Source organism: Triticum urartu, chromosome 4A (assembly GCF_056163025.1).
Source record: "Triticum urartu cultivar PI428250 chromosome 4A, HENAU_Tu73, whole genome shotgun sequence".
Classification (NCBI taxonomy): domain Eukaryota; kingdom Viridiplantae; phylum Streptophyta; class Magnoliopsida; order Poales; family Poaceae; genus Triticum; species Triticum urartu.
In genome coordinates, this window is record NC_141876.1 from 390,861,141 (window position 1) to 390,875,663 (window position 14,523).

The 14,523-nt window shown below is 58.5% G+C and overlaps 1 protein-coding gene across 1 annotated transcript; it reads left to right on the forward strand.

Moving 5' to 3' along the window:
• The first annotated feature begins 5,866 nt into the window (after positions 1–5,866).
• LOC147975934 (uncharacterized) lies at positions 5,867–10,592 on the forward strand. The gene is made up of 3 exons (XM_087520655.1): positions 5,867–6,229; positions 6,313–6,514; positions 10,554–10,592. Exons 1-3 carry the CDS (start codon positions 5,916–5,918, stop codon positions 10,590–10,592), a joined length of 555 nt encoding a protein of 184 aa, XP_087376781.1. The 5' UTR covers positions 5,867–5,915.
• Positions 10,593–14,523: the final 3,931 nt, after the last annotated feature.

A 14,523-nucleotide genomic window follows, 5' to 3' on the forward strand; every position in this document is an offset into this window, starting at 1 on the left:
ACGGATCTCGGGTAGGGGGTCCCGAACCGTGCGTCTAGGCCGGATGGTAACAGGAGGCAAGGGACACGAAGTTTTACCAAGGTTCGGGCCCTCTCGATGGAGGTAAAACCCTATGTCCTGCTTGATTAATATTAATGACATGGGTAGTACAAGAGTAGATCTACCACGAGATCGGAGAGGCTAAACCCTAGAAGCTAGCCTATGGTATGATTGTTGTTGTCCTACGGACTAAAACCCTCCGGTTTATATAGACACCGGAGAGGGTTAGGGTTACACAAAGTCGGTTACAATGGTAGGAGATCTACATATCCATATCGCCGAGCTTGCCTTCCACGCCAAGGAAAGTCCCTTCCGGACACGGGACGGAGTCTTCAATCTTGTATCTTCATAGTCCAGGAGTCCGGCTGAAGGTATAGTCCGGCCATCCGGACACCCCCTAATCCAGGACTCCCTCAGTAGCCCCCGAACCAGGCTTCAATGACGATGAGTCCGGCGCGCAGATTGTCTTCGGCATTGCAAGGCGGGTTCTCCTCCAAATTCCGTGTACCTGTTGAATAAAGTCCGGTTTCTTGTAGATGTTGTGCTCCTTGGCTTCTACGCCCAATAATGGCCGCTTCCCACGTGTCAAACGAATATGAAAAGTCTGAGTGTTTTTACATTCACACCCCTAGCCACGTAAATGAGCTGACCTATTTAAGGGGACGAGGATTTAGATCCAAACCACATCTTCCCCCCTTCGCGAGTGTTCATCAGAGCGCATCCGACAAAGGTCCATTCCACCATGGCCAGCCGTCGCAACTCCTCCTCTCGCCCTTCCAGCCCTCAGCCTGGATATTGGGAGAGATGCTACATCCCGCATAGCGAGCTAGTGACGCCCCAGACCAAGGGATTTCTCCCCCCGGCCTATATGGCCCCGGTTCGAGCCGGCCTTGCCATCTATAATGGCGGAGAGCAAGCGGAGAGTGCCCCTAATCCCTCCAAAGGAGAGCGGGTGCGCCTCGTCCCTTATTTAATAGTGGGGCTCGGATTTCCAATCCATCCATTTCTCCGGGGGCTCCTGGAGTTCTATGGCCTCCAGCTACACAATCTCACGCCTGCCTCCGTATTGCATATCGCGGGCTTCACAGCCCTCTGCGAGTTGTTTTTGGGTATCGAGGCTCATTTCGGGCTATGGAAAAGGTTATTCTGCCTTGCGCCCGACTCTAAAGAGGGGTCAATGTATCAAGTGGGCTGAGCCGAAGTGTGGCACATCGCCGGGACCGGATATCTGTCCGGAACCCCAAAGAAGGCGTCCGAAGACTGGCCCTCGAAATGGTTTTATATAGAAGACGTCCCGCTGCCGGATCCTATCCGGATCGGCCTCCCTGAATTCGACAATGCTCCCTTAAAGAAGCGCCAAAGCTGGCGTCCACGGAGCCCTCAGAGGGAAAGTGACAGGGACATCATTTACCTGATGGGCCAAATAAGATTGTTAGCCCATTCCGGACTAACCATGATCGGGGTTATGGCCGAATGCATTATGCGGGGGGTGCAACCGCTTCAGTATAGAAGCACCCCATGTGGGACTTCAATGGGGAGGACGACGCCACCCGCTACGGCCGTAAGGGGCCGGATTTAGCTGCTGCTCTACTAAAGATCTTGTCCACTTTGTATAAGGGAGAAGAGGAGGAATTTCTCTGCATCAACCCATAGGGTGGATTCTCTATGCACAATCCCCCAAGTTGGGTAAGCGGTCGTATTTACTTGCCCATCCATTTTGTATTCCCATTGTTAAATATTCAGTCTGACGACTTCAATGCAGGAACTGCGCCGGGCTGTTAAGGAAATAAGCAGCCCTCCTCCACAACCCGAGGACCCAGGACGGTCCCTTGACCCGGCCTCTCAAGAGGATCCGGACATATCTGTGGAGCTGATTGATGGAGTGTTCCATCAATTGAGCAAGGACAACGCCTTGGTGGCCATTACGGCCGATTACCCAGGGCTAATCCCGGCCTCCCAGGTAACTGAGATCGAAGTCCTAGTACCCCGAATAGGTGTCCGCCCTCTCGTGTTTTCAGTTTCCTGATTACAACCGAACTTTGCAGGGGAGGTTTTTAAGGCGGAAGGCCGAACCTGCGGCGACAAGCCAACGAGGGGCCGCAGGGCCCCGTGGGCAGAAAAGAAGTGCAGTATGGACCGAGGCGTCAGTGCAAAGGTATGGCGCCCCCCCTTATCCCAGGTGTTATACCTTAGAGGCACATTGACACTCGTGCTCTCTTCAGGACAAAGAGACCTCACCGGACTATATCCGGAGAGGCTGCCAATCGCGCCTCCACCAGCCAGGCTCCAAAGCCTGGTCCGGAGGCGGAGGCGAACGCAAGGCGCACGCCAGACGCTCCTCCGATGGAGGATGTGGACGGGTTGTCTGCCACCAACTCTGAGGTGGAGAGTGCTATGAACCACAGGCGTCGCCGGACAATTCTTCGCGATGCTTGTTTCTCCCAAGGGGCGTTAGATGCCTTCAACTCGGGAGATGCGTACCTCCGTGCCGCTCAAAATGGTCTAGCCAGAGCCACGGAGCAATATGTAAAAGACATACGGGTAAGAAAATTTTGGTAATTATATATATATACCAATAGCCCCCGAGACTTGAAACAGTTAGAATAACTGATTTAAGGATCATTTGTTATGCAGGTTCTCACAGAAAAGAATTCCCTACTGTCCAAGGAGCTGGAAGAGTGCAAAGCCCAACTTGAGGCCGCACTAGCCGCGGCAGGGGATCCCAAGGAGACCCCCTCTGGTAATATACACTTCGAAAGATAAGTATTTTGCGAAGCACGGCATGGGTGCGAATCTGACAAATGAAATTGCAGATGGCGCCGGATTGAATCCGGAAAGGAAACACCTCCTACGCCAGCTAAAGGCTGGTGAGAAGGTGCTGACAAAGGTGAGGCGGGAGAAGAACGATCTCCAAGATGCCAACACCAAGCTGGGCGTCGAGCTGAAAGATGTTCGTGCCCAGCTGTCAGACTCCGTGAAGGAGAATCAGCGGCTTTGGCGCGGCATATTTAGTAAGTGCTTGAACGAACCTTTGAAAGAAAGCTCAGCGGGGAAGTCGACTAATAGAGCAATGTCTGTAGGTGTGCTAACAGGTCGTCCTGCAGAGGAGATTCCCGGTTCTATGGGTGTCGGGTGGTAGGTGCGACATATGCCAACGAGTGGCTTATCATTGTGGGAGCCAGTAAGACGTCGCCGGTGCCTGGAAACGGGATGAGGCGAAGACATGCACGCCGGTGAATCTTACCCAGCTTCGGAGCTCTCCGTGGAGATAACACCCCTACTGCTACTCCGCGGGGTCTCCGCATGGTCACTAGATGAACAAGTAGCTACACGGTGCTCCTTGAGTTGTTTGGCGAGAGGAGGAAGAAGGGCGCGGCTTTCTCTCTTCTCCTCCCTGTGTGGTGTCTGAGACTAGCGGGGGTAGATCTCTCTTTGCATGGATGCCCTAGGGGGTTTATATAGGCCTACCCCCCGGGGGTACAATGGTAATACGGCTAGGCGCGGGGCCCAGCCGTCTGTGTCTACGCTCTCCGGCTTCTGTGCTGGCTGCTGGGGCCCGCCGGCTAGTGGGTCCCGCCGGCTACTGGCTCCTTGGTCGACAGGCAGGCCCCACTGTCAGGGCCTTGTCGGCGGCTGGTTACTGTTGCTCAATCTTGGTGGCGAAGGCTTCGCCAAAGTGGGCGTGGCTACAGTGCCGCTGCCCGGTGGGCAATCACTGTAGCCCCACCGCGTCTTGTCTCCTTAATGGGGCGTCTTCTTCGAGCGAGGTGGCAAGCCGGCTGTGGGGAGCCGGCTCTATCTTGGGCCGACTGGGGAGGTATGGCCGCCTTCGGGTGTCTCTCTGCCCGAAGGGGCCCACCGCCCGTGGGCCGTACTGGTAGCCCGTCATGGATGACATCAGGGTCAACGTGGCAATAGTGCTGCGCCGGACGGGTCATGGCCACCCGTACAGCGCACTGTGCCAGGCGTGCTCCGGGATTCGGGGGTGGCAGGCTTCACTGTAGCCACGCCCCGTCAAATCGCTGTTATGTGGATGCAGACTTTCAGGGTACGATCTTGACCGCTTTATGGGAGCCAGCTTCTTGGAGTCAGCCTTCTCGCGGCCGGCTTCTCGGAGTCGGCCCTCCCGCGGCTTCTCTTCATGAGATCTGAAGTTGGGCCGCCTTTCGATAGCCGGCCTGGAGACAGCCGACAAGGGGAAGGCGGCCCTGTGTCTTGGATTCTTGAGGGCCGAATCGGCTCATAATTTTTTCAGAAGGGCCAGGGGGAGCCGGCTAGGCTACCCATGGTTATTTACTCCGATAGTAGTCCCCGAAGCTGATCGAGCATCGAGGCTGACAAAGGGACGAGAAGCTATGTCAGCTTTGCTCGTGCGCGCCGTCTTCGGAAAAGCTCCGTTTCTCGTAGGCAGGAACGCGGGCCACATGGCGAGGAAATCCTGCCAACGTACGCGTGCGACGGGACGCCGCCGCAGGCCCGAGCCCGCCACTCGCAGGCCTCCGTCCAAGCGCGGATCTTCTGCGGCCCACATGGACCGCTCGCCTTCCCGCGGCGGTTTTATTCTGCCATCAAGGCACAATAATCGCGGGACGTGGGGGAGTGGGCGCAGTTGATCCCCAAGTTCCCCCACACCGCACCTCCTCGGCTCCGCCGCGCGGTCTATAAGTAGGAGGAGGAGGGGGAGCGGCAGAGGCTCGCGCGCTCTCCCTCACTCCGCCCCTTCTCTCCCTCCTTCTTCTTCTCTTCGCCGCAGCAACTCTTTGTCGCGCCGTCCCACCGTCGCTTCGTCTTGCTCCCCGCCGCATCGCTCCCATGGCGCTGTCGAGCTCGTGGGATGGCTCCAACGTCCACGAGGACCACGTCGAGTTCCTCCGCCGGACGCGGCGTCTGCCCGGCGAGAACCTTGTGCGGGTTCATCAAGCGCCGGCGAGGGAGATTTCGCCGGCACCGGAGGAGGGCGAGCGGGTGATCTTCCGGTCGCACTGCCTGCACGGCTTCGGCCTCTCGGCGAGCGGATTCCTTCGAGCCTTCCTCGAGTTCTACCACCTCCAGCCGCATCACCTCACGCCCACCTGCTGTCGGCCTTCGTCACCCTGTGTGAGGGCTTTCTTGGAGTTCTCCCCACGCTCGAGCTCTGTGGGGAGTTCTTCCAAAGCAAGCTCGGCACCGTCGTCGCGGGCGTGCCCGCCCCCTGCGGAGCCTTCACTGCCATGAGGCGGGCAAGCGAGAACAATCCGTTCCCGTCCATTTCGCTGATCCAGTCGGTGAAGCTTTGGCAAAAGTCTTATTTCTACGTGAAGAACGTCGCCCAGCAAGGCGACTATGTCAACCTGCCGGATTACGTAGCCGGCCCGCCGGCTGGGAGGCAGCCTTCGTGGAGCTACCGGGCCAGGTCGCTGTCTCAGGCCGGGAACGCAGCCGTCTCCCGGCTTCGGGTGATGATCCAGTCGGAGGGCCTGACCGAAGCCGACTTGGTGGCCGCCTTCGTGGAGCACCGGGTTCTTCCGCTCCAAGGCCGGCCTCACATGATCTGCCAAATGAGCGGCTGCTTCGACCCGTGCCGGCTGAGCACCAGGGAGATGCCTCACGCAGAGGTGTCTTACATGGTGAATTATATCTCTAACTGCAAGCTCGTCGAGGATTGGCGATATGGCAAGGAGCCGTATTCCCACGCCAACCCTCCGCCTGCCGTAAGTTCTTTCTTCTTTTCTTCCTTTTTGTAGCCAGCCTCATGATAGCCAACTCTTGATCAGTTCGTTTGCCTTTTGCAGAACCCTCTGCTCCCGCCGACAGCCGGGGCCGCGGGGGTAGAGCGCCAGCTCCTCCCCGACCGCACGGTGGATGACGCCGACGATCCGGACCTGGGAGCGGCCGCCATGGAAGACGCCATCATGGGGGAAGGCGACGAGGCCGGAGGCGCGGGACTCGGGGCCAGCTTCGAGGACTGGCCAGATGACGACGAGGTCGAAGTCGCCCCGCACCGCCAGCCGGCGCTCGATCATCAAGGTGCGGGCTCGTCTGTCGTGCCGGCTGGCCGTGGCGGCGCGCAGAAGCGCCGGGCCGCATCGACCTTCTTCGGTAGCCGGCCAAAAAAATCCAAGGCCTCCACGGCGGCGACCAAGCGGGATGAGGCGGCCGCGAAGGCGGCCCGCTTCCGCAAGGCGGTGAAGCAGCCGCAGGTGATCTCTGCGTAAGTCGTCAAATGTCTTGCGTATATATTTTTTGTCTTATTCGTCCGAAACTCTTCTAAACCTTTCTTTTCTTGCTGGACAGGGTGCCGCTTTCTCTCGAGCGAGGTCCTGGCGGCTCCGTAGTCGGGCCGACTGGAGGGTCCTCAAGCTCCCGCCGCATGGATCCCCACGCCGACCTTAAGGAGGCCACGGTGCGGAACGCACGGGAGGCGCGGGAGGAGCGGGAGGCGGCGGAGAGAAGGACCGCCCAGGCGACGAAGGAGCAGGCCGACGCAGCGGCCAAGGCCCGGGTGAAGGCGGCAGCCGCGGAGACGGAGGCGGAGGCTTCGCACAACCAGCCTCCGCTGCTCGTTGTTCCCCTCCGTGCCGTGGCCCTCGACGTTCCCGTGCCCCCGTCGGAGGAGGTCGACCAAGGCTCGCCGGTGATGGAGAGGCGGGAGGATCCCCTGATCTTCGTGGTGGGGGCGTCGTAGACGTCGCCGACTGGAGCGGGCCAAAGCGGCCAATCAGCTGCGGCGCCAGAGCAGCCGTCCAGGGTTGTGCCGGCGGCAGGGGCTGGCCTCGAGGTGCAGCCGGCATTGCGCCGGCGCGCAGGGGGTGGCGCCTCCGCGCCGGAACCGCACCGAGCAGCGGGCGCCAGCCAGATGGCGGAGGCCCTGGAGACGGCCAGCGTCAGCACGTCCGAGTGGACTCCCAGCGGGGGGACAGGCGAGCTGAACGCGGCGGCCCAGGAGGTCCGGAACCGGCTTCAAGCTCAGGCCGCCTCGCTGCAGCGATACACTCAAGAGTTTCTCTCGACGCGGGCCGTCATCCGGGTGAGTCTTCTGTCCTTGGTTATTTTGCTCTTTCGATTTCTTCCGTGGGGGCGCGTCAGCGCACCCACTGGGTGTAGTCCCCGAGTTCCAAGCCGGCTGCTGCGCAGGCGGTTTGGAACTTACTAGGTCCTGACAACTTAACTTATCCTTGCCTCCTGTATAATCTTCCAGGAGTATCATAACCTTCGCGCAGCCGCCTTCAACTCCCGGGCTCAGGAGCTGGGCCGGAGAACTGAGGACCTGACCAGCAGCCGGAGTGCGTGTTTGTCTCGTTCATCTCCTGTGGGGGCGCGTCAGCGCACCGACTGGGTGTAGTCCCCGAGATTCGGGCCGACTGCTGAGCAGCCGGGTCAGATCTTCCTTGACGACTTCCCCTTATTAATTTTTCCTTTGTCTTCATGCTTGCAGGAGCCAATGCCGACTTGAGGGGGCAGCTCAGCAAGGCGCAGGCCGCCCTTCGCGCCAAGGAAACTGAGTACGACGCCTTGGTCCTTGAGCGCGATCGCCTGGCCAAGAAGCTGGCTGACCAGGAGGAGAGCCACAAGGCGGCCCTGAAGAAGGCGCAGGATAACGAAGCCGCCCTGAAGGCCGAGTTCGAGACCGAAGCGGCGGGCTGGGCTGAGACTAGGCAAGCGCTGAATGAAGGCTTCGGCCGTATTTAGGATTTGATCGAGGGTAAGCCGCCTTCCTCGCTCCTTGCATGCCCCTTGCCGCCTGATTTGTGTTCTGACTTGTGCTGCTTTTTATTCTCTGTGCAGACTACTTTCCCGGCTACTTCGTCTTTGCTACCCAAACCATCGAGGCCCATCGCGAAGCGCGCCGTCAGGCGGGGGCCGACATCGCGCCGGACGCGAGTCGGACGCTTGAGGAGCAACTCTTGGCGGTCCAAGCGCGACTGCAGCCGGCTCATCGTATGCTCCGCCGCCTCCAGCGCGCCGGGGCGCAGGTGTTGGCCGCCCTCTGGCCAAGCGAGACGATTCCCCGCACCCCGAGTCGGACTGCCGACTGGCTGGAAGTTGCGGTTGGCCGTTTCGAGGCTTGGAAAGCATCAGCGACCCGGCTTGGAGCTGGGTGGGCATTCTAGTTCGTCCGAGCTTGGTATCCGGGGCTGAACCTGGACCAGTTGCGCACCTGGCGGTTGGAGGCCGACGAAGAGCTGGAGGAGGTGCGGCCGGCTATCGCTCAGCGTGCTTCGACGATTGCTGAGTGTACTGACATCAGCGTCTTCGCTCCTGAAATTAATGATGACGGTGCTGCCCAGCCGGAGGAGTTGTTCGGGCTGGACCCGGCAGCGGGTGAAGACTCGGCAGAGGAGATCGCCTCCAGCGATGAAGGCGAAGACGACGAAGGAGAGGAGGGCGAAGATGTTGAGCCGGCCGGTGAAGCGGCCAGCCAGCCTCAGCCTGATCGTGCCTCCAGCAACGAGGCGCGTGCTAGCGCGCCCTCTGCGGGAGGCGGTGATCATGCCGAGGTTCGCTAGCCGGCCACTCCTCCAGCCAGCACTGCCGTCTCCACCGACCTGCCCGACTCGCCAGTCGCTCCCTTGGCTTAGTCTGCCGTCTTTCTTTTTTCCTGCTTGTTGCCTTTTGAACAATTTTATCAAACTTGCGCAGTTCCACCCACTGGGGGTGTATCCAAACTATGTCAAATGCTGGCCTTTTGAAGTTCTTTTATGTAAATATTATTGCGTGCTTGGTTTCCATTCATCTATGCTTTTTATCCTTAGGCTGTTTCCTTTGCCGCCTTCCCCTTCTGGGAAGGAAAGTACTCGAGCTTTCTTAGATTGGAGCGAGGTGAATGGAAGCCGGCCGGCCGGCTACTCTGGTAGCCGGTCGGTGGTGGGAGAAAAACCGGCTTTTGTTATATTAGTCCGTTAGTCCCTAGCCGTTTTTCGTGTGGGCACCTATTCCTGCCCTTAACTCTTGCCAGCCGGACAGCCGGTTCTTCGAACTGCGACTTTTGGCAAGAGAAAGCTTGGGAGCTGACACACTACTTGTCTGACTGCAGGTAGGACTTCTAATATAACTCCAGGCGGCCAGTCCCCGGGCCGACTAGTCGAACCCGGTGCCGGGCGGAAAAAAGTGAATGCAATGACAAGGCCATAAGCATGATAGTTTTCATTTAATAGACAAAAGATGGCAGTCCCCGAGCTCTCCTCGGGGGGCCTATTGTCTCGAACTTAGTACAAAAGTTAGCGTGATACATACTGCATTTCAACTGTAAAACCTTCGGAGGAGGTTGGCGTTCCATGGTCGTTTCGACTCCTTGCCGGAGTCGTCTCTCTTTCGTGCCTTCGGCTTCTGCGCGTCGATCAGGTAGTAGGAGTCGTTGCCTAAGGCTCTGCTGATGACGAAGGGGCCCTCCCAAGGGGCCGAGAGCTTGTGCTGGCCGGCTGTTCGCTGGATCAGCCGGAGCACGAGATCGCCCTCTTGGAAGGATCTTGGCTTGACCTTCCGGCTATGGTAGCGATGCAGGCCTTGCTGATAGATGGCGGACCGGCTGAGGGCTAACAGCCGGCCTTCTTCCAGCAGGTCGACGCCATCTTCTCGTGCTTCCTTGGCCTCGGCTTCCGTGTACATGGTTACCCGAGGTGAGTCGAACTCAGTGTCAGTTGGGATGACCGCCTCGACACCATATACGAGGAAGAAAGGAGTGAAGCCGGTTGACTTGTTTGGTGTAGTGCACAGAATCTAGAGGACAGCCAGCAGCTCATCGAGCCAACAGCCGGCTGAACGCTCCAGTGGTACGATCAGTCGGGGCTTGATGCCGGAAAGGATGAGGCCGTTGGCTCGCTCGACCTGGCCGTTTGACTGCGGGTGGGCGATGGACGCTAGGTCCAACCGGATGCCTTGCGTCGCGCAGAAACGTGCCAAGGCTCCCTTGGTGAAATTCGTGCCATTTTCGGTGATGATGCTGTGTGGTACGCCTTACCGAGTTGTTATATCTGTGATAAATGTCACGGCAGTCGGCCCATTCAGCTTCTTGATCGGCTTTGCCTCAATGCATTTGGTGAATTTGTCCACGGCGACAAGCAGATGTGTCATGCCGCCGCGCGCCGTCTTGAATGGGCCCACTATGTCCAGTCCCCAAACGGCGAAGGGGCAAGTGAGGGGAATGGTCTTGAGTGCTGAAGTCGGCATGTGTTGCTTGGAGCTGAAGAGTTGGCACCCTTTGCAATGTTTAACTAACTTCTTGGCGTCATCCAAAGCAGTCGGCCAAAAGAAACCATGGCGGAAGGCTTTGGCGACGAGTGATCTTGAGGTGCATGGTGGCCGCATTCTCCTTGGTGGATGTCCCTGAGGATTGCAATGCCCTTCTCTTGCTCAGCGCATCGCTGGAGGACTCCAGTGACACTGCGCTTGACGAGTTCTCTGTTGATGATTGTGTATGCTCCGGCTCGGCGTTGGACTTGTCTTGCCTCTACTTCGTCAGCCGGCAGATCTTGGTTTATTAGGAAGTTGAGGATGGATTGAGCCCATGACGGAGCTGCGACTTCTTCTATTGCCAGAACGGCTACTGTGACCAGGGCGTGCGGGCTGGGCAGTGAAATGCTGGAGTTGGCCGCCGCCTGTTGTGTTGGTGTAGTCTTCGGGCCGACTACCGCAGTCCCCGAGCCGGGTGAGGCAGTCCCTGGGTCGGGCGTAACTACGGAAGTCCCCGAGCCGCCTGCTGATACCCCCTGGCCGACTATCAAAGTCCCCAGGTCACCTACTTAGTTCTTCGAGCCGGCTGCGTCGGGGTCAGGCAGCACGAAGATGGAATCGGACTCTGGAGATGGCTTGATAGACGGCTTGAGGAGGCGTTGTAGAGAGACACCGGTTGGTATTGCTTGCTGAGTGGAGCCTATTCGAGCCAGGGCATCATCTGGCTTGTTGTCGGCTCGTGGTACGTGGAGGAACTCGCATCCTTCAAAATACCCACTGATCTGCTGAACGAGGAAGCGGCAGCTTGCCATATTTGCGTCCTTGGCATCCCAGTCGCTGGATGATTGCTGGACCACCAAGTCCGAGTCGCCATAACATAGGATCCGGCGAATGCCGAGTTCTTTGGCAAGCCGGAGCCCGTGTATGAGCGCCTCGTACTCGGCCACGTTGTTGGAGGTGGCAAAGTGAATTTGCAGCGTGTATCTGAGCTTGTCGCCTTTGGGAGAGGTGAGGATGATGCCGGCTCCCAAGCCGGTGCGCATCTTGGACCCATCAAAGTGCGTGCGCCAATGAGTGGAGTCGGGAGCCGGCGGTAGGTACTGGGTCTCGGCCCAGTCGACGAGGAAGTCGGCCAATGCTTGGGACTTGATGGCGGTGCGAGGCTGGTAGAAGATCGTATAGGGGGCCAGCTCGATGGCCCATTTCACCACCCGGCCGGATGCATCCCAGCTGCCTATGATCTCGGTCAGCGGGGCGGTGCATACAACCGTGATGGGATGCTCTTGGAAGTAGGGCTTCAGCTTCTTGGCGGCGAAGTACACGCCGTAGCACATCTTCTGGTAGTGCAGGTAGTTCTGCTTCGAGCTAGACAGCACCTCGCTCAAATAGTACACCGGCCTCTGGACCGGCTGGTCTCGGCCTTCTTCTGGGCGTTGGACTACGATGACGGTACTGACCACCCGGCTGGTTGCGGCAATGTAGAGGAGCATGGGCTCTTTCTCAGTCGGCGCTGCCAGGACAGGCGGCGTGGCCAGCATCTTCCTCAGCTCCTGAAAAGCTTGATCGGCTTGGTCATTCCACTCGAAGTGGTTGGTCTTCTTCATGCGGCGGTAGAGGGGAAGAGCTTTCTCTCCGAGCCGGCTGATGAAGCGGTTCAGGGAGGCCAAGCATTCGGTAAACTTCTGGACGTCTCGATGTTTGGTGGGGATCACCATTCTCTCAATGGCCTTGATCTTTACTGGGTTGCATTCGATGCCGCGTTCGGAGACCAGGAAGCCTAGGAGCTGGCCGGCTGGCACTCCGAACATGCATTTCTCGGGGTTAAGCTTGATTTGGAACCGGCGTAGGTTCTCAAATGTTTCCTTGAGGTCTTCCAGCAAGGTGTCGCGCTTCTCCGTCCTCACTACAATGTCTTCTTCGTAGACGTGGGCATTTCTACCGAGTTGCTTGAGGAGGCACTTCTGCATGCAACGCTAAAAAGTGGCACCGGCATTTCTCAAGCCGAATATCATAGTCAGGTAGCAGAAGGCTCCAAATGGCGTGATGAAGGCGGTCTTCAGGCGTTCTGCTGGATTTAACTTTATCTGGTGATACCCAGAGTAAGCATCCAAGAAACTCAACAGCTCGCATCCGGCCATGGAGTCTATCACATGGTCAATCCTTGGCAGGGCAAAGGGATCTTTGGGGCAGGCCTTGTTGAGGCTCGTGTAGTCTATACACATGCGCCACTTGTTGTTTTTCTTTACCACGAGGACCGGGTTGGCGAGCCACTCTGGAAAGAAAACTTCCATAATGAAGCTGGCTTCCAGAAGCCGGGCTATCTCCTCTCCCACAATCCTACGTTTCTCCTCCGACAGTCAGCGGAGGGGTTGTTTGACTGGCTTTGCGTCTTCTCGGACATGTAGCTTGTGCTCGGCGAATTCCTTTGGGACGCCCGGCATGTCCTTGGGGGACCATGCAAAGATGTCCCGATTCTCACGGAGGAAATCAGCGAGCTCGCCTTCCTATTTGCTGTTTAGGTTTGCCCCGATGACAGCAAACCTCTCTAGGTGCTCGGGGTCAAGAGGTATCTTCTTCGTCTCCTTGGCCGGCTGGAAAGATCCTTGAGCATCATGCTCCTTGGGATCGGGGGACAAGGCCGACTGCTTGCCGGCCATGGCCACGACTCGGTCCAACATCTTCTTTTCTTCGGCAATCACAAGGGACTCGGCCGGCCGACTGCTGGCTGCTGCGCACTCAGAGGACTTCTTGTAACCGCCGGCTATGGTGATGACGCCTTTGGTGCTCGGTATCTTCATCTTGAGGTATGCATAGTCGGGAACTGCCATGAACTTGGCCAAGGCAGGTCGGCCAAGCAATACATGGTAAGAGCTCTCCAGGTCCACCACTTGAAACTAGATCGCTTCCTGGCGGAAATGCTCCTTGTCCCCAAAAAGTACATCAATCTTGATCTTGCCAATGGGGGCGCAGGACAGGCCGGGTACGATGCCATGGAACACAGTCCGAGTAGGCATGAGTTGCTTCGTCTTGACATTCAGCTTCTCCATGGTGTCACGGTACAGAATGTTGATGCTGCTCCCGCCGTCTATCAGCACGCGGGAGAATCGGGCAGCGCGTCTATCCGTTGCAAGGGTGGCATCCAAAACCAACGCATAAGAGCCGGGAGACGGCATCACCTCTGGGTGGTCGGTCCGGCTCCAGCTGATAGGTTTTTCTGACCAGTGCATGTGCTCGGCGGGGTTGGCAGCAACCATGCTGATTTCTTGGTGCTCTCGGCGTTTGCTCCGCCGGTCTTCGGGCTGACTTGTAAAGATGATATAGGCGGCATGCTTGTCGGGGAACTCATCGTGTGCGGCTCCGACTGCGGGCCGAGCGGCCGGCAGCTGCGGAGCCGGAGGCGGCGGACCGGCAGGCGGAGGCGACACGAGCCCTTCGCCTTTAGAGATTCGGGTAAGCCAGTGGCACTTCCGGGTTGTGTGGTCGGACGGCTTCGCGCCGCTGTGGAACTTGCACGGGGCGTCGAGAGTCTGCTTGTAGGAGAAGGCTGGCTGCCAAGCCGGCTTGCCGCCCCTCTGCTTCTTGGGTGCGGGCCGCGCTTCGGGCTGCTCGTCTTCGACTGTGGCCACCTGCCGACTGGTGGAGGGCGGCACCGGGCCCTTGTGCTTGTGGTCGTTCTGGTGTGGGCGTCGGCCGGAGTCCCCAACCGGCGTCTTGGGCGCCAGGTTGAGTACCTTTCCGGACGCGTCTACCCGGAGTTCGGTCTTCATCGAGGAGTCGGCGGTGGCGTACTTGTCCGCTATGATCAGAAGCTCGTCGAGGGTAGTCGGCTCATCGCAGAGGAGCTTGTGCTTGAGGAGGGTGCCTTCTCGGCACCCGGCAGTGAAGTATTCTATGGCTTGCACCTTGTGCACCCCTTCGCAAGAGTTGCGGAGCTCGGCCCAACGCGTGATGTAGTCGCGAGTGGACTCGGCGGGGCCTTGTACGCACAAGGAGAGTTGTCTGGGCTTGGGAGCCCGCTTGTAGGTGTTGGTGAAGTTGCGGACGAAGGCTTCTGTGAAGTCTAGCCAGCTGTTGATGTTGTATGGCTTGAGGCTGTTGAGCCAGGTCCGCGCCGTGCCCTGCAGCATGAGGGGCACGTACTTCACGGCAACGCACCTGTTGCCGTTGGCTATGCTAACCGCCGTGGAGTATTCGATCAACCAATCTTCCGGCTTCACAGAGCCATTGTACTTGGGCGTGTCTCTTGGGAGCGAGAACCCTTTGGGGAAAGGCTCGTCGCGGATGTGGGGGGCGAAGCAAGGCGGGCCAACATCGTCTTCTTCTTCTAGCGCCAGG